At 51.3% G+C, this 19,121-nt stretch overlaps 1 protein-coding gene across 25 annotated transcripts in view; it reads left to right on the forward strand.

Annotated features, from left to right (window-relative positions):
- Positions 1–17,942, forward strand: part of TACC2 (transforming acidic coiled-coil containing protein 2) — a 213,667-nt gene extending 195,725 nt beyond the window's left edge. For all 25 annotated transcript variants that reach the window (XM_086681051.1, XM_086681064.1, XM_086681069.1 and 22 more), the window contains 7 exons: positions 2,289–2,432; positions 2,894–2,970; positions 7,411–7,454; positions 12,902–13,062; positions 13,251–13,357; positions 13,761–13,881; positions 17,400–17,942. In XM_086681051.1, coding sequence (XP_086537177.1) covers positions 2,289–2,432; positions 2,894–2,970; positions 7,411–7,454; positions 12,902–13,062; positions 13,251–13,357; positions 13,761–13,881; positions 17,400–17,465 — 720 coding nt within the window. In that variant the 3' untranslated portion in view covers positions 17,466–17,942. The remainder of the gene's footprint in view (positions 1–2,288; positions 2,433–2,893; positions 2,971–7,410; positions 7,455–12,901; positions 13,063–13,250; positions 13,358–13,760; positions 13,882–17,399) is intronic.
- The last annotated feature ends 1,179 nt before the right edge of the window (positions 17,943–19,121 follow it).

Raw genomic sequence — 19,121 nt, forward strand, 5'->3', positions numbered from 1 at the left:
ACGTGCAGATACCGCAGGCAGTAATTCAAATGGATTCTGAAGTCATCTGTTCCTTTATTGAAAACACCAGGTGGCCGGGATGAAAGGTGATAGTGAATCACTGTATGTGGTGCTAACCATTGTGTTTACTTAGCAAGCTCATCAATTTATTTATATTTCATTCCCTTCCTTGTTGTACAAAGGACTCAGGCAGCTTCAAGAGCATCAGTTCCTGCAGCAGTCAGATTTCAATTCTGCCCTGTCCGATGAAGTTAGTTTTAGTCCATTTCCCCTCGTGCTTCACAGAGCTCTCTTACTTGGAGTCAGAACTGGATCTCATTCTGGGAAACCTTTTGGCCAAATCACTTCGATCCTCCCATTTTTTCATCTTCCAGAAGACCAGGATGAGTGGATGCTGTCCAGTGTTCCTTCCATTTTGAAATTTTATTCTAATTATTTTTTCAAAGGACACTTTACTTAAAAAGTGACAGGAACAGGTTTTTTTTCATCGTCTTCAGTATCTTGTGTTTATGAATTTTCTCCGTAAATACAAATAGAGTCTTATTGTCTAGGTGTAATTGTGTCTTTACTTCCTGAGAAGTTTCCCATGTGACAAGTAGAGACTTGAAAACATTTCAAACAGCAGAGATTAACCCATGCACGGGAGAGGCTCCGTAGCTCTGATCTGGTGGCATGCTTTCTTCTGCGAGATCAGCCTGCCAGCTCCTGGGTTTTGCTCAAATGTCCTGCACTGGAGGCTTCTTTAGGACCCGAGGAAGGAAAGATCGTGGCATCCCATTAGACACCAGAGTATCACCAGGGTCTGGTGGAACAGGGGGCCGTGTGCTCCCCTCTCTGAGTGATCATTCGGGGCCCACTGCAGAGGGAGCCCAAACGCTCAACACCAGGCAGGGGCAGCGAAACCCAAGCCCGCTTCTGGGACAACCAAAACCATGGCTGTGCATGTATATGACTAACTGGCCCTAACTCTGTCATCTCCAGTCCTATCCATTAAATTTCTGCCTGAGTTTTCTAAGTTATTTCAAGTTCATTTCCTCTGATGCTCTAGCGGGGGGTAAGCAGGCCTGTTCGTGGGATGGAAGAGAGAGAGCCTTCGGGTGCGCCCCCCCCCCCGCACCGTCGGGTCTTTAACCTTACCTGCTTCCGCTTATAAGACCAGTCTTCCCCGTACTTTCTGCACATCCCTCTTTCGACTCCAGCAGGGTAGAGCTGTGTTCCCTGCCCACGTCTCATGAATTTCCCCAGGAACCTGCAGTCCCACCCTGACCGGCTCCCCACCATGACACTTCACATCGCGTTGGACTCTAGTCCCCAGGGGTGGCGGTTTGCCTGGGCATCCATGACGGTGTCAGGAGGTTAATGCATAGGACTGAGAGTGTGCTTGCTTGGTTTGGTGTCTCTGACAAAAGAACTAGACTACCAGCCCCGGCTGCACCGTTGACCATGCTCCTAACTCCGCATCTCAAGTGTGTTGGAAATGGCTGAGCTTTTGGTGCAAAGGGAGGAAGAGTAACGGTGGTCCTCCCCTCCCTCCCAGGAGGCTGGTGACTGCCCTGTCCAGTCAAACCAGTGTCAGTTGTGGGAGAGGGCAGGGAATCCCACCACCTGTCGAGGGTCTTACCAGCCAGTGGGGATATCGTCAGCGATCCGGTTTTCGGTTTTGCCGTTGACACAGCAGACTTCAGGCGATGTAACTGCAAAGGAACCCTTCCCTTGGGGCATCCGCAAACTAGCTTTCGAAGGTGATGTTGGTTGATAGCCACGGTAGGCCCTAAGCTTTGTGTGAACATATCCTTTCAAACGGGGCTGAACGAATGTTCCCCGAATTGAAATGCAGACAGTCTTGCAACACTGATCAGATCTGCAGTTATTCAAAACTAGGCAAATGGAGATTAGAATTCAGCATCGTTCGCCATCAGGCTTTTATTTTGGGAGCGGAGCCCGCCGGAAAACAGCCTTGGTTCTTAAGCGCTGTGCCTAAATGCCTCTGCGTCTGATAAATGGCAGTGATAAGCAGGCACCAGACATGTTTGACTCCGAAAGCTGGGAGTTGGGGAGGCCTCTGCCATTAGCCCCTTTGTCTGCCTGTGCAGGTGCAAAACGATCGATTTCCATAGATTGTATCCGGCCTTTCCCCACTCATCAGTCTGAGCATTTTCTCATACTTTTGATGTTCTTTGTTTCAAAACCATACAACTGACCCACTCACGAGGGGGTGAATGCAAATCCTCTGTCCTATGCGTGATACTAACGTGTTTTTTTTTTTCTAATTAAAAACCATCCCACAGAGAGAAGCTGGTCACCCAACAGATGTCTCCATCTCTAAAACAGCCTTGTACTCCCGCATCGGGACGGCCGAGGTGGACAAGCCCGCAGGCCTTTTATTCCAGCAGCCTGACCTGGACTCCGCACTCCGGATCGCCAGAGCAGAGGTACTGTGTGGCATGCGTGTGGCTCGGAGGAGGGCAGCTCTGGTCGCCCCGGGAAAGGCTCCAGTCTCTGCCACGCGTAAATAAAATTATGTTTACACCCATGGTCCACAAAGCCAGCATCTTTGGACACAGACTGTATTCTGCAACCATTGCAGACAGAGGCGGGTAGCAGATGGGCTTTGATCTTCCTGGACACCATTGTTTAATGAGCCTCTATGGCCTTGTTTGATTTATAACAAAAAGCATATGCCTTTTAGTTGCTCCCTGGTGGGCATTGCGGAAGTCTGATATCTGGCTTATTTCTGTCTCACGCTCTGGGGAAGTTCTCGGAGTCCAATTATTGTTTGGTGTGGGAAGTTCGAATTCTACATTTATTCAGTGTTTCCTTCTTGGTCTGCGAATCGCTCAGATCTGAATTCACTCCTCTGGAGCTCACCTTTCTCTTTCCTCCCTGATGCCAGATCATAACCAAGGAGAGCGAGGTCTCGGAGTGGAAGGCTAAATACGAAGAAAGCAGGCGGGAGGTGATGGAAATGAGGTCAGTTGTGGTGCTTCCTGGCACCTGGGGCATGGCCCACCTGTGGTCTCATAGCAGCTGGAGCTGCTGTGGCCCATGAACCAGGTCTTCCCAAGAGTCACCTGTTCTTTAAGAGACAAAGTTTATGTTTTCGCAAAAGTATTTTTCGTCATGTTACTCTTATGAAAATATCATGCACCTGAGCTAAATATTGCAAACAAATAAATACCTGTGCGATGAAAAGCAAATCTCTTTCCCACCCAGTCTCCAATTCCACTCCCCTCAGGTAGCTGCTATCCACCGTTTCTGGTATATCCTTCCAAGAATTTTCCATTTCTTCCTTTTTTTTTTCTGAAGTTTATTTATGTAGTTTGAGAGAGAGAGAGAGCATGAGCAGGGGAGGAGCAGAGAAGAGGGGGGAGAGAGAATCCCAAGCAGGCTGTCAGTGCAGAGCCCGACATGGGGGCTCGATCTCAGAAATTGTGAGATCATGGTCTGAGCTGAAATCAAGAGTCAGATGCTTAACTGACTGAGCCATCCAGGCACCGCTCTTTTTTTTTTTTTTTTTTTTTTAATTTATTTTAGAGAGAGAGAGCGGGGGAGAAAGAAGGGCAGAGGGAGAGAGAGAATTCCCCAACGCAGGGCTCCATCTCATGACCCTGGGATCATGATCTGAGCCAAAATCACAAGTCGGACACTCAACCGACTGAGCCACCCAGGTGCCCCAAGAATTTTCTATTTCTGATTGCAAATGTGTGAATGTGTCTATACAGACTCCATTTTTCTTCCAAAGTGGGGAGTAGAACTGTACATTATCCTGTATTCTCTTTTAACATTGTAAAAAATCTGTTTAATGTTTTTATTTATTTGTGAGACAGAGAGAGACAGAGCATGAGCAGGGGAGGAGCAGAGAGAGAGGGAGACACAGAATCCGAAGCAGGCTCCAGGCTCCGAGCTGTCAGCACAGAGCCCGACGCGGGGCTCGAACTCACAGACTGTGAGATCATCACCTGAGCTGAAGTCATAACCCGCTTAACCGACTGAGCCACGCAGGCGCCCCTCTCTTTTAACATTGTAAATCTTGGACAGATTTTTATACAACTGGACCTTATTGTGTAACAGGTTTAATGGTCCTTGTATGGTTCTAACAAAGTGAACTTCACCAGTCTCCGTGGATAAGCAGTTGGGTTACCTCCGGAATTTTGTCCGAATGATTTATTTCCATTTGCTGCATTGGTATTAGAAGTGTAACAGCCACCACATCTTGAGTGCCTATCACATCACGTGCCATGTGCCGTGTCTCTGGCACACGGTCTCTGTTGCTCCCCGGACCCCTCAAGAAGCAATCATCAGCCCCATCTGACAGTGGAAGGGCTCAGAGAGGTCAGGTGACTTGTCCGAGGTCAGGTGACTTGTCCAAGGTCCCGGAGCTTCTAGTTAGAAGAATGTGATTTTGAATCCACCTTTCTGGTCATAAAACCCCAACTCTTTCCACAGTACCCAGGGGCCTGCCTCCCTCGTCATGTCTGACGGACCTTTTTGCCTTTCATTTTCCTTCGTGATTCATCGTCATCTTAGAGACTAGGAAACCATGTCTTGGGCTAGAACTTACCCTTGGGATGTGATCTTAAAAATGGTATGGCCAAGTGGCGTTTTTAAGAAACTTGGACCCAAGCCTTGGCCAGGGCCATCCCAGGTTAGTGAGCACTGCCCGGGGCTCCAGCTGCTGCCAGGTCTGAGAACTGCTCCTGGGAACACAGTTCATCTCTCCACACACCAGCCTTTTTTCAGCACAAGCTGAACTGACACATGGGTTTTCCAGTCTCAAGGGAAGAGATGAGAGATCGTTTTGAACGAGATGAAAGATCTGGTGCTGTATTGAAAATCCTCAATAGGCTTGCTTCGTTTTTGAGTCTCAGAGTTTGGGAATAAGGGAAAAATAGATGAGTTTTTAAAAATTGGTTGGATTAGTTCATTTAGAGGGCGCTTGATTGCAATAGTCGCTGCTGGTTAATTATCAGAATCGGCTGCATTCCTGGCTACGGTTTTAAGTAGCAAATTATTTAGGGTAGTCGGATCCCCTGTTTTCTAGGTCAAATATCATCTTCCTGGAAATTCTCCTATTAGTCCCTTCTTCCTACTGATGCTTTCTGTGACCGCTTCTGGAGGTTAATCCGAGCGTGCTGTTTCACACATTCACACTGAGGCCCTGCGGTGGCGTCATTTGAAAATTTCTCTCCTTTATGTCTCTCTCTCTCTTTTTTTTTTTTTCCAGTAGGGGAGTAGAGGAGGGAACAACATGGCTTTCATTTTTTGCCTGCCCTGAAAATGAAAGCAGGGCATGCTGGGAAGGCTAGAAGCTCCATCCCTGATTCGTTTTGCGTCCTCGGGAGGAGCTGTACCTCTGGGGGCTCCAGGGAGTGCTGCTGACTAACCAGTGTGGCGGGACTCCGGAGTCACCCGCCGACACAGCCTCACTCGTGTTTGAAGGCCCAGCTGTCCACCTTGGAGCCAGACCAGACCAGGTGACAGTCAGGCTCCGCTTCCTAGCTGCTTTGGGGCCTGTTCCTTAACTCTGTAAGCTGACTTTCCACCTCTGTGAAGAAGGGTGAATCACAGCACCTCGAGGAGTAAGGGGTATGAAAAGGCTCCAGAGTCGGATGTCTGGATGCGGAGCCAAGCTCGGCCGCTTTGTAGCCCTGGGATTCTGAAAAGGCGTCACCCTGTGCCTCAGTATGCCCATCAGCAATCCTGGCGGCAATCAGGCACCACTTCACTGTGAGGAAGAAAGAGCTGCAAATACAGTGCCACCGAAGCGGCTTCGGGCCCCTGGTCTCCCTGCACCTCTGGAAGGACACATCCCGCACCCCTGTGGTCCAGTGATGGGTTCAGGTGGGGCAGCCTCAGGGGGTCCATCGCTGTTTTGTGACTCAGGGGTACAAGGAGGTATTGTTTAATTACAGAAAACGCAAAGTGCTTCTGTGTAGGTAGGATTCAGAAAGAACCCATGTGGGCTCATGTCGCGGTCACCTTTTTTGTTGTGGGTTGGCTTTGGTCGAGGCGCTGTCCTTGGGGCCAAGGTCAAGAAGCCAGGGACAGACACCCAGCAGCTGCGACGCCTTTAGACTCTGCAGAATGCCTTCTGCTTTCACTGGTCTTTTAACCTCATTCAGTTCTCCCACGGCCCTGAAAGTCAGGGTCCAGGGTAACCCTCAACCATACCAGGGAGTCAGCTGAGTCCCCAGTGTCTGTGACCAACCTGTCTGAGCCACTCAGCTGGGAGAGGCAGGGCCAGCTGGAATCAGGGCCGTTCTGGGCTCTCCTGTGGAGATTAACTGTTGGATAATGTAGGTGAAACTCTCAAGTCTTTTTTGAGAGGTTCCTTCCAGAAGGTTGACTTTCAAGAGAGAGGGGGGCTTCTTCACTCCTGGGTCCTTCCACCTGGGGGCAGCAGTGAGACAGTCTTACAAGCCGGGGATCTTCGTGCTTTTGTGTAGCTGAGGTTTCTTGAGGCTATCCAAGAAGTGCTGCTGTTCCTCTTCCCCCGTCTGCCCCCATCCCCATCGTAGGTGACTAAGTACTGGCCCCTGGGCCGTGAGGGGCTTCTGCTCATGTACTGTGATGCCAGATGTGTGAAATGTTTTAGAAGATTCAGATAAAATGTCTTGAAGTTTGGAGGAGAAATCAGGGAAGGCTTCCTGGAGGAGATGGCATTTGAATTGGACCTTGAGAAGCAGACAAGACTATGAGAGGTGGAAGTAGAGAGGCGAAATGAACAACATGGGCAGGGTCATGGAGGTGGAAAATCCCAGAGCCGGCAAAAACTCATTTGTTCTCATTGAACCACTTTGTTCATGAGATGGCAGGGAAGGAGGTAAGGTTGATGAAAGCGATCAGGCTCAGGTTCTGGAAGGCTTTGATTGTCAGGCTGAAGGGTCGACCTTATGTTTTTTCCTCAGTGAGCAGTAAGGATGCATCGAAGGTTTTGCCCAGGGGCATGTTGTGTTCAGAGTCATGCACTAGGAAAATGAACTTATTTGGGTATGTAAGAAGAGGGGCGGGGTTAGAGGTGCACCTAGAGGTGTGAACCAACTGTGACAAATAAGACTTGTCCCTTAGGGGCGGCTGGGTGGCTCCATCTGCTAAGCATCCGACTCTCAGTTTCAGCTCAGGTCATGGTCTCACGGTTTGTGAGTTCAAGCCCCCCATCGGGCTCCACACTAAGAGTACAGAGCCTGCTTGCGACTCTCTCTCTCTCTCTCTCTCTCTCTCTCTCTCTCTCTCTCTCTGCCCCTCCCCCACTCGCACGCCCTCTCTCTCCTTGCTCTCAAAATAAATAAATAAACTTTAAGAAAAAAAAAAAAGACTCGGTCAGGCTGCTGAGTCCAGCATGGGGACCCTAGCGTCAATTAGAAGCCATTCTGTTGTCACAGTTCCAACGTATTTTTACTTCCCTTACAGGAAAATAGTGGCTGAGTATGAGAAGACCATCGCTCAGATGATAGGTAGGTGTCCTGACTGGCGGCCTCAAGCCTCCCCGAGGCTTCTGAACCACGGGGGGAGGGCTTTGAAGTTAGACGCTCCGAGTGTGTTCATCTTCGGCCCCTCTTAGAACATGAAGTCCTTCAGGGAGGGACCGATGTTAGTGTGTGTGCTGCTAAAGTGACCGCTTTTCACCGAGGGACCAGAGCATCCCAGAATGTGAGCCTAGGGGCCTCCTGGAAACACCTGCTAGAATGTTCCTTAGCACCATTCGTGCCTGTGGGAAGCCATGGCAGTTACCTCAATGGCCACCATCGAGCCAGGACTTGCCCACTTCATGGGGAAAGAGGTTTGGGTTGGTTCCTAGGGTGTTTGGGGGATTTCTTGGCTCATGAGAGGGACGAAGAATCAAATCCCTCAACTCTAACTTAGACTCAAGGGACAAGATACTCAGCCTTCACGCAGGGTTCTAGGGCAAGGATGGTGGAACACGTGTCAGTCCTGCCTGCCCCCCCCCCCCGCCCCCCTGCGCGTTACCTGATCTCACGGGGATGGGCATTGACTCAGAATCCGTCTTCCCACCCCTGGCAGCCGGTCCTGACACTGCTTTGGCCTCCAATAAAAAATGGCCTCAAGTGGCCAGTTCTACACCCCCTGGCACTTAAAAAAAAAAAAAAGAAGAAGAAGAAGAAGAAGAAGAATGGGAAAAGAGCTCACAGAAGCGCTAAGCCCATTTTCACACTAATGATCACTATTCAAAAACGATGCTATGACTTGGCAGGGGCGGGGGAGATTTTTATTTATTTATTTTATTTTATTTGCTTAGGTCCAGGATACCAGTTTAAAAAAAAAAAAATCTTTTACTCCTGAGGACACATGGAGTAAAAGCCCCAGCTCACTGCACACCAGTTTCTGTGTCGAAGCTGGACGCTGGGTTAACAGATGATTCCTCTCTCTCTCAAACGTTTGGGTCTGAGTCATGCTACCACACCTCTAGCTTGTCCCAAGATAAATATGGGAGCAGCCTTGGGAATGGTGAAGAGGTGACAACTGAGGGCTTTCTATTCAAAGGGGCTTTCATTTTGACTTATTACAACAGAGGCCGTTTCTCCCAGATCTCAGGGAGAGTCCATTTGGGTGTTTCTAAGGATCAGCTCGTGGCGTATGGTTTCTATCGAATGAAACCTCTTTATTAAATTGGTATACGAATTTATGAATACATATGGGTGAGATATTAAAAAAAGAAAAAACCTCTTGGAACCAAAGCTGCCTGTAAAAGTGGTCAGGAAGGAGGATTTATGTCTTCCAATATACAGCGTTTGACACACTGAGCACAGTGTGGCCTCCTGGAGTCTTAGGTTGTGAAAACGTCACCCAGACCTACCGTGGCTCATCTGGAAATATCCTTCTGCATCTCAGAGTCCTACATTGTTATTTTTGCCCTTGGTGCGATACTTGGACCAAGGTTGAGAGGGGGTAAAAGGGCAGGAGCCTCTGCCCCTGAGAGAATGCCGTCCGGAGCCACCTGCTAGCACTCGGCTGGCTATTTTTTTTTTTTTTTTAATTTTTTTTTTTTCAACGTTTATTTATTTTTGGGACAGAGAGAGACAGAGCATGAACGGGGGAGGGGCAGAGAGAGAGGGAGACACAGAATCGGAAACAGGCTCCAGGCTCTGAGCCATCAGCCCATAGCCTGACGCGGGGCTCGAACCCACGGACCGCGAGATCGTGACCTGGCTGAAGTCGGACGCTTAACCGACTGCGCCACCCAGGCGCCCCTCGGCTGGCTATTTTTGATACAAGTAGACATTCGTTCCCTCTTAAACACCGAAGAGCAAGAATCTCTCTCCCTGGCGCAAGTGGTCCGTCCCTGCTGGACAGAAAGGTTACTCAGCTCTGACTTCCTTGTAGCCTATTTGCCGGTGGGAGTAGTTCGGAGAACATTTCAATTCTAGGCAGGTTGAGTGGGTGGAGCTCAGACCGCAGGCGTTAAGGCTACGCACCCCCAGCCCCCCACACCCCTCCCCCGGGGAGACCTGGTATGTTTGGCCAAAGGGTCCCTCTCTTCAATCTCACCCCTCTGAGCATTTTCCTGTTTGGGGGTGTTTGAGCGCTGCCGGAGGCCCTGTGAGCGCCCTCCGGTGTCCCTAGCTGCAGGCAGCACTGTCACCCAGGGTGACGCATGTCCCGTCCTGGTTCCCCGTCCTCGGGCACCTTCACCAGCCACTTTTCAGACCTTGTTCATCAGCTGGCACGTCTGTGGCTGCCACCTGTCAGTCACTACTGCAGGGCATTGATGAGGGCCACCGCAGATTTCCAGGTCCTTGTGTCCTTGCAGACAATGGCGTGGGGCTGAGGCACAGCCAGGACTCCCTGTCACTGCGGGCAGGACCCGCCTTCTTGCTGGGCAGGCTGTGGGTCCCCATACGTGGAAACATACCAGCCTCCTCTCTCTCTTCTTCTCCTTTGCACCCGCCTACCCACCATCCCTGGTGGGAGGGAAAAACTCAAGCTCCAGGAGCTTGGCAGTTCAGGCAGAATGAACATTGGTAGCGTTTTGAAGTCAAAACTTCACCCCACCTGCGCCAGCCCCTCCTGGCTGCAGCCCGGCTCTCTGGCTTCCATGTAACCGTCACAAATGTTCCACGCCAGCGTGACATGTGTCCTGCCATCGTCGTCCGTTCTCGTCACATGTTACTAAAGAGAATATGCTCTTGAGTTCAGAGACTGCATACTTAGGATTCAGAACCAAAAAAAGACCTCTGTGCTTTTCTGCATTCCAGGTTGTTGCAATTGATTTTTTTTCTGCTTTCCTAACAACTGCCCTGATTATCTGTTTTGCTTCCATTTTCTGTTGCTTCTTGCCCTTTGCTTGCAAAACACACAGGCAAGCCTGGTAAGTAAACGCTTCTTCACCTAACGTGACACCTGCCCATTGCAACCCGTGTCTGTTTGTTTGTTTGTTTCTGTTTTTGTTACTTTTGCTATTGTGTATTTGCCGCATTCCCCCTCCCCCCCCCCCCGAAAAACATGGTTTAATAGTGTTTTGCCTGCAAAAAGAAAAACAAAACAGAAAAATCTCCAAGGGCATTGTTTTGTTGTTGAGTCTGGAGCATTTTGAGTTTGGGGCTGATTTCCTGATGTGAAGAACCTGACTGCGTGTGTAATTTGCAAGAAGATTTGTGGCGCATTCTCACCTCCTCCGTCTCCTGGGAACCGGGAAATTTCTATTTTTACAAGCCTTTTGGGGGGAGGGCAGGAAACCTGAGGCAAGCTAAGTCTCAGATCCAGGAAATCAGATGGACTCTGTTTGATAAATGGCTTTTTACAAGCCAAGTGAAATGTATACGTGGCCTCAGATCAGCCCCGGAATGTGCATTGTACCATGTGCCGAGGACTAAGGAAGCAGCTAAAACGTAATAAAAACAAGTGTTCGGTTACTGGAGCATCGTTTCTTTTAGGAGTCTGGGCGCAGCAAGATTGCGGGCGGTTCTTTTCTCGCCGAGTGTTAAAAAGCTCCCCCTCTGTGAGTGATTGATGCGACATCACGCCAGTTTGGGGGTGCCCATGATGCTGTTGATGATGGGTCACTGATCCTGGGTTCTTATTATGTCACAGGCTTCATACACATTTTCACTTAATCTTCCCTGAAATGCCACGAGATAAGTAATGTGAACCCCTCTTTCAGCTCAGGAGGCTGAGACTCCTAGAGGTTAAAAACCCTGCCCAAGGCAGCAGAGTTGGTGAGTGTCAGAGCCAGGACGGAACCTGGGCAGTCGAGAGTCTGGCGCCTGGGTCCTTCCTCTCTGCCCCGGCAGCGGGGGCTCTGGAGGCAGGGGTGGAGGTACATCAGACATCTTCCGGGTCTGTGGCTCTCCAAGCGTGACCCCTGGACCAGCCGCTTCAGCATCACCGGGGCACTAGTCACAGATGCCGATTCTCGGCCCCACCGCAGACCTGCCAGATCAGAACTCACTGGGTGGGGCGCTGCTGTCTGTGTTTAAACAAGCCCCCGCTGATTCAGGTGCACGTTCATGTGTGACAACCCCTTCATTTTGGAAATGAGGCCCTGAGCCCCCGAGAGTCAGGACTTTTGAATGAGTTTGTCTCACAGCCGAAGCTAAAACCCAGGATGTGGTTCCCCTGTCCTGAGCCCTTTCCCTCCACAGCATGCAACAAGAATACACCTAGCTTTAGGAGACAGGACAGTGCCGATCCGCCAGGAACACAAGGGAAAGAACCCAGAGCAGCATCCCTCTGCTTTTTTTTTTTTTTTTTTTTAAGTTTTTACTTAAATTCCAGTTAGTTAATATACAGTGCAATATTAGCTTCAGGTGTAAAAATGCTTCGATACAATACCCAGTGCTCATCACAAGCGCACCCCTTTCTTGGAAGGGAGCTTCCTCCTTCCAGGTCTGTTACTAACAGGCTCGCGGAGAGAGATGGTTATGAGCATGGCTTTTGGGGTTTGGATTGCCAGGTTCTGCTTGTTCATTCACAGCACGGATGTGTTGAGGCACCCTGTGAGTCAGGCGCTGTCCTAGGCTCTGGGATTAAAGATGTGGACAAAGCAAGACTTAAGACCCTGCCCTCACGCAGCGTGCACTCCAGGCAGACAGACAGCTGGTGCACACCGGTGTGCATGCATGTCTGACCGCTGCTGGGAAGAGAATGGACTGGAGAGTAGGGAGGAGGCGCTTCCCGCAGATGCTCAGGAAGGCGCCTCTGGGGAGGTGGCCTGGTGTCAGGAACCCGAGTGAGTGGGGAGCCGTGGACGTTCACGGTAGAATGGTAGTGGGGGTCGGAGGACAGAGCAGTTCCTTTTACTAGGCTCAGCCACTCTGAACTGGGCCAGAATTCTTAGGTACATAACTGAGAAAGTCACTTTGACGGAAAGAGCTCCATTTTTGTCGGAGTTAAAACATTTGCTGTGTCCAAGGAAATGTCCGTTTCTGTGCGAAGCAGAATTTCAGGGCTGGTGGTTATGTGGGCCTTGGTTCATGGGATGTTTTAAGGGTGAAACCTTTTTCTTTTCCAATAACCATGTCTTTATGTCGATAATATATAGAAAGACCTGTTCCTCGGAGCCCAGACTCCTGTACCTTTTTATCTTGCTCAACACAAAATTCAGTAGTGAGTTTTTTCCCACCTTATGGATCTGTTGGCCACCATCAACCACATAGCATCCCTGGGGCCTCGAATGTCGATTTTGAGGGGTCTGCATTGATCAGGTTGAAGACGGTGGCTGGTTTCCACCCCTTCTAACACTGCAAAGGCCCAGGTCTGCGGTGCTGGAGCTGTGGGGGTTTTTGTGCCTTCAGAGACGGTCTGGGTGGGCTCGGGGAGCGGGTCCGTCCCAAGTCTGGGATGCCCCGTGCTTAGACTGACCTGCGATCTGAGGCCTCGGCTGCCTCTGAGACCAGGCTGGGATGCACCGGTCCCATCGTCTGTTCTTTGTGTCTCTTGCCAGAGGATGAGCAGAGGGAGAAGTCAGTCTCCCACCAGACTGTCCAGCAGCTGGTCCTGGAGAAGGAGCAAGCCCTGGCCGACCTGAACTCCGTGGAGAAATCTCTGGCCGATCTCTTCAGGAGATACGAGAAGATGAAGGAGGTCCTTGAAGGCTTCCGCAAGGTGTGTGTGTGTCGGGGCCGAGCAGGTGGCCGGACGTGCGGGGCGGGAGGAGGAGGCGCAGGTTGAGAGAAGGCACAGGGAACTGGACTTGGCTGTCCAGCGTTATACGCGCATCAGGGAGTTCTTGGGGTTCCCAGAACCTGGGCTGTCTTTTCTGTGGGTACGACCTCTGTCCTCTGTCGTGTCAGAATGAAGAAGTGCTGAAGAAATGTGCCCAGGAGTACCTGTCCCGGGTGAAGAAAGAGGAGCAGAGGTACCAGGCCCTGAAGGTGCATGCAGAGGAAAAGCTGGACAGGTAATGCGGCCTCGGGTCTGCTCCCAAAGACCTCTCGGCACCCCCTGCCGAGGCAGGCTGGGAGCTCCAATCACCCCACGGACCCTGGCTTAGAAAAAGCAGATAATCCCTCTGTGTTTTTCCAGTGTGACTTGTGATAACAGTGTCCTCGGCATCTTGATAAGTGGAGCGTGCTTGTTGTAATCTCCAGGGCACCCACCCAAAGCATTTTGGCCTCATGGGAATGGGGGTTGGGGGCAGGGTGGGGGTGCTCCTGGGTTCCTAAGCAGACCCCCGCTGGTACAGGAACTGGATCCAGACCGTTCCCACCGCCCAGAGCTGAGAGGAGGAAGGTGGGAAGGGTCTCCGGGGAAGGGTGATCTTTTCTGAGCACCGCCGCCCCCCCCCCCCCTTGTGTCCGTAGGGCCAACGCCGAGATCGCGCAGGTCCGAGGCAAGGCCCAGCAGGAGCAGGCTGCCTACCAGGCCAGTCTGCGGAAGGAGCAGCTTCGTGTGGACGCTCTGGAGAGGACACTGGAGCAGAAGGTAACAGCCGACGGCCGGTGGGGCTGGTCAGACCCTCAGATCAGCAGAGGCTGGGGTTTCCTGCGGCCTCCGCGGCTCCCGGGACAGGTGTATGCCTCGTGAGCATACGCTTGTTCTCCATCCGGAAGATCCAGTGTGAGGCCAGCCCTGTTACTGTCCTCTCTGCTCTTCCTGGAATTGCCGTCCGCTTGGGTGTTTGCTGCTGGTTTTCGCTCCCTTTTCAGCATCCATTCATTTGTCACACATCTACTGAAAAATCTCGATGTGCTGGGCATTGTACTTCGCCCTGCATCTAGACGCTTACCGGTGGGGGAATCGGGTAACCACCAGAGGCCAGGGGCAGATGCAGAAAACGGGCCACGTTGGGGTCGAAAGGTCCCCCAGATGTCCGCCTGCTTCCACGGATGGGGGGGACCCTCCTGAGGTCCCTTAGCTTGTCCTGATCTCCGGTCTAGCACTCAGTCCACTGCACACACCCTCTCCCCGGGTGTCCAAATGAGAAGCCCCTTCCGCCCAAGAGTCCGAATCTGGGTAAGTGTGGGCCAGGCAGTCTCCCTCCCTGAGTGTGTTTCCAGAACAAACCCATATGGTTGATCCACTGAGCCTTCGGAGTCCCCTGGATGGTTATCCGAGAACCCAGTGGCCTGGGGTAGCATCACTTCACCTGCATTTGGGCCTTAATGGGTAGTCACGGTTGGGGCGGGGGTGTCCTTTGGGGGCCGATGGCACCAGTGCCATCGCATGGTGCTGGGTCCACAGTCTTCCTGGCTGTCCAGAATTCAGCACTAGAAAACCCACATTCCAGATCGTTCTTGTTCTTTGCCTTTTCTTTTTGGGATGAAGACAAGTGGCCGCCAGACAGAATTGTATTTTTAAAAAAGAAAGAAGGAAAAAGTCTGGACGGTGCCAAATACCCCAAGTCTGTTCAACCGCCTCGATTTTCCAGGCTCTGCTCCGCGTTCCTAGCAGTAAGCACAGAGTCAGGTCCAGCATTTACTCATTCTGTCTGTATTTTTTGAGCGGCACTGCATTGTTAGTGTTAAGTGGGTGTTTACTTTTAAAGATTTAAAAAAATTTTTTTAATGTTTATTAATTTTTGAGAGTGAGAGACAGCATGAGCAGAGGAGGGGCAGAGAGAGAGAGACACACACACACACACAGAATCCAAAACAGGCTCCAGGCTCCGAGCCATCAGCACAGAGCCCGATGCAGGGCTCAAACTCACGAACCATGAGATCGTGACCTGAGCTGAAGTCGGACACTTACCCGACTGAGCCACCCAGGCGCCCCGAGTGGGTGTTTATTTTTTATTCTTTGAATGTTGATAATCCATGTGTGGCATATTGGGTGACTCCTGAAAAGTGGAATACTCCTTTAAGTTAAAGACCACATTCCCCCCAGCATTTTGGGCACTAAGGCAGTTGGGCATCAGATGTTTCTAGGTGGAAAATGCAGCAATATGTTTGTTCCCTTCTGTTTGCATCAGGATTCGATGGTGTTTGCACTGTATCCTGGTGTCAGCTAAAACAGTAGAGGTAAAACCCGAGTCAGGATAGATGTTTTCTAGGCAACCTGGCCTGTTGAGACTCTTCCATTGCCAAATGAAGGTAATGATAAACGTTCTGGCAAACTAGAAAACACGGAAGACGGCGAGGTGGGGTGCACCGTTTTGGAGAACAGAAAAGATACAAATAGATCTGCAACCATCTGAGACTAAAACCGAGGAGACACGGATTTATCCCCTGAGTTCTTCCCTACGGGACTCTGAGATCCAGAAGGGACGGTCTCTGTTTTAAAGAGATTCAGAAGCATTATCCTCTCCCCGCCCCCCACCTCCCCACCAGGCAGTTCTGAAGTGAGGGTGCTGGGCATTTTGCCCAGTCAGGGTGCTGGAAAGGCTGGTGCCCAGTGAGCTGAGCTGCATGGTGGCTGTTTGCTAGGCAGTGGGCCGATGCTGCAAAGACGGAGCTTGGAGAACCTCCAGGAGTCCATAGCGGGTCCGCCAGTGCCTCTCAGCCATCAGTCGCTGGACGTTACGCTAAATAAGTGAGATAGCAAAGCCGTCTAGGAGCCAGGCCGGCCTCAGTCTGTGCTCCAGGCTTGGAGCCTGGCCAGCTGTGTGACCTTCCGTTAAGCGCGACGCGTAACCTCTCTGAGCCTCCGTTTCCTCACTGAAAAGTGGAAGTAACAGTGGCTCCCACGAAGGTACTGTTGTGGGAACCAAGTGGGGCCGCTGCCCGGGGTGTGTTTGGCATGGTGCCTGGCACACAGGAAGCGTGCTGGTAAGATGAAAAGTTATCCTGGGTGGCCCCAGCAGCCACAGGTTGGCAAGAATAGTAATTTCAGGATGAGCGACCAGTGCTGCGTTCCTGCAGGGCACCCCTCTTCCCGCAGGCATCTCCGCGCCTCTCCGAACGGAGCTCTCAGGGCTGTGAATTCGAGCAGGGGGTGAGCCGGGGTGACCTTCCGGGTGGGGCTGTCTCCCGGCGGGGGCTGGTGGCTGAACTGCAGTGAGGATTGAATTCCTCTTCCACTAAGAAGGCCCGGCTCTTCCCAAGTAGTGACACTCAGGGGTGGCACCTGGAGCCCATCCCGGAAAGCACGGGACACGCGGCTCCGAGCTGGACCAGGAGGTTCTGAGGTTTCCAAAGAAGGGTCTTGGGTTAGCCCCAGGGGAGAGGCTTGAGGTTGAGGCTCCCCGTCCACGGGGACCTCGAAAAAGTGGCTGTGGTGTGTTGCTGGGATACCGATCCAGCCCCCTTGGCGAGGGCCGTTCGAGATGGGCCACCGAAGCAGGTCGGCATCAGGGCAGAGCCACACCTGCCTTTGAACGGACTCATCCCGTCGGATCCCCGTTCCCCGGACAGTGTTGTCTGCTGGTCGGTGCGGGCTGAGCATGTGGTCAGCTCCCTGCCCCCCCCCCCCCCCACCGGCTTTGGCACACGGGCAGAGCGTGCGTGGCACGAGGGAACCTGGAGCATCTCGCATCTGCCCCTGCCCCTCTCCCCACCTCCCCATATCCGCAGCACCCCCTCGTTTTGCAACCTCTAAATGCTAGAGACCCTATTCAAGTAGGATTGCTCAATGCTTCCTGGTGACATTTCTCAAAAAAAGCCACCAAAGAGCTCAGCCTGGACCGTCCTTTCATGTCCGCATCCCTCAGAGGCAAATGAAAGAAAGAGAACCAATGCTTGCTTCAGCCCCTACTGCGTGCCGGTCACTGCTGGGGAGCTTTGCATTCTGACCGCATTCCTTTCTCAGACAGATGTTATCATCCACATTTCAGAGATAAGGACACCAAGGCTCAGAAAGGTTGCGTGAGTTGCTCAGGGTCACAGCTAGCGCTCGGATGTGTGCTTTGATTCATCCCTCGTACCGCTTTGGAGAATTTCAGGGGGACCAAGAAGCCTGGGGCACCCGGGCCCCTGGAAAGCCCAGAGACCATTCTGCTGGGCTTGATTTCAGACAGCCAGGAGATTTCAGCAGCCTTTTCTTTTCTGTTTTGTCTTCGCTTTCAGAATAAAGAGATAGAGGAACTCACCAAGATTTGTGATGAACTGATTGCCAAAATGGGGAAAAGCTAACTTTGAACCGAATGTTTGGACTTGACCATTGCGTGCAATATGACCGTCGGCACACTGCCGTCCTTCCAGCGACGCGGACAGGTTCTGTTTTCACTTTTTCGTATGCACTACTGTATTTCCTTTCTAAACGACATTGATTTGATTGTATGCAGTACCAAGGAGACTATCAGAATTTCTTGCTATTGGTTTGCATTTTCTTAGTATAAATTCATAGCAAGTTGACCTCAGAGTTCCTGTATCAGGGAGATTGTCTGATTCTCTAATAAAAGACAAACCGCTGACCTTGGCCTTGCCCTCTGTACATGAGTTCCCAGGGTGAGCGGCTTTTGGATTTAATATGAACTTGTACAGCTTGCACAGGGACTCTTGCCTTAAGGAGTGTAAACTTGATCTGCGTTTGCTGATTTGTGTTAAAAAAAAAATGCATGTTTCAAATAAAATTCTCTATTGTAAATAAATTTTTTTCTTTGGATCTTGGCAGTAAGCGTGGCTATGATTTCTTTTCTGGGAAGGGTTGGGTCTTTTCTCGCCTTTGTTAGAAATCATATCAGATCTGGCCATTTCCTCCTCTCTGTCTGGCTCACTTCTTCGTCCATAGATTTAAATAACATTTCCTTCGTTATCGTGGCTGTTTGTAGGTTGGAAGCTAAGGAGAAGTATTGGTTTGCTATTTTTTAAATGCTTATGGGAGTGTATTGAATTAGCTTAGATTTGGTTTTTACAAACGCTTTCTGAGTTTTGGCGGGAAAGTCTATTTTCCTTTACTGGCTCGGGGAAGTTGCACGCTGTCCCTCTTCTTATGCATTCTTTTAGTGTGTGACCATCAACCCTGAAACATGGCCCAGTTCCCTCTAAAGGACCAGCCCCAGGCGAGCGGTTACCCACAGGAGACAGGTAGTGAGGCCAGTTGGGAGATGACGGCGGGATGCACCGGCCGTAGATTCTTTAACGGCTCCTGACTTTCTCCCAGCTTATAGGTTGGGCAGCGAGAGGGTGGGAAGGTATCTTAGTTTCCTAAAATTGCCACCACATCACATATTAGCAGCTTAAAACAGTAGAAATGTATTCTCTCACCGTTCTGGAGGCCAGAAGTCCCAAATCTGAGCATCAGTGGGGTTTTTTTTCCCTCCGGGGCTATGAGGTGGAGTCTGTTCCTTGCCTCTGGAAGCAGTCCCTGGTGTCCCTTGGGTGGTGGCTGTGTCACTCTAGTCTCAGCGTCTGTCTTCATGAGCCTTTCTTTTCTGTGTCTCAACTCCCTCTCCTCTCTCTGGTAAGGGCACCACTCATTGGATTTCGGGCCCACCCCAAACCCAGGATGATCTCTCAGGATTCCCGATTACATCTACGAAGACCCTGTGTCCAAATAAGGGCACACTCCCAGCTGCGGTGGGCATTTTTGTGGGGTCCGAGTGTGCCCGTGGGACGGGTGGTGTGCTGTGTGAGCTTGGAAAGCAGCCGCGAGCCCCCGGCCTCGTCCTGCCCAGGCGCAGCGACCACGGGCTGTTCCCCTCGCATGGGACCACCCGACGCCTCACAGGACAGGCATCACAAGGAAGGAAAGACGGCCCGCCTCTCCAGAAGCGAGTCCCAGCCTCTGGCCCCACCGTCAACCCCCCTAACAGGGCAGGGGTCTGCCTCCTCCCACCGCCCAGCCAC

Source organism: Puma concolor, chromosome D2, assembly GCF_028749965.1.
Source record: "Puma concolor isolate L17-30 chromosome D2, mPumCon1.1.hap2, whole genome shotgun sequence".
Classification (NCBI taxonomy): Eukaryota; Metazoa; Chordata; class Mammalia; order Carnivora; family Felidae; genus Puma; species Puma concolor.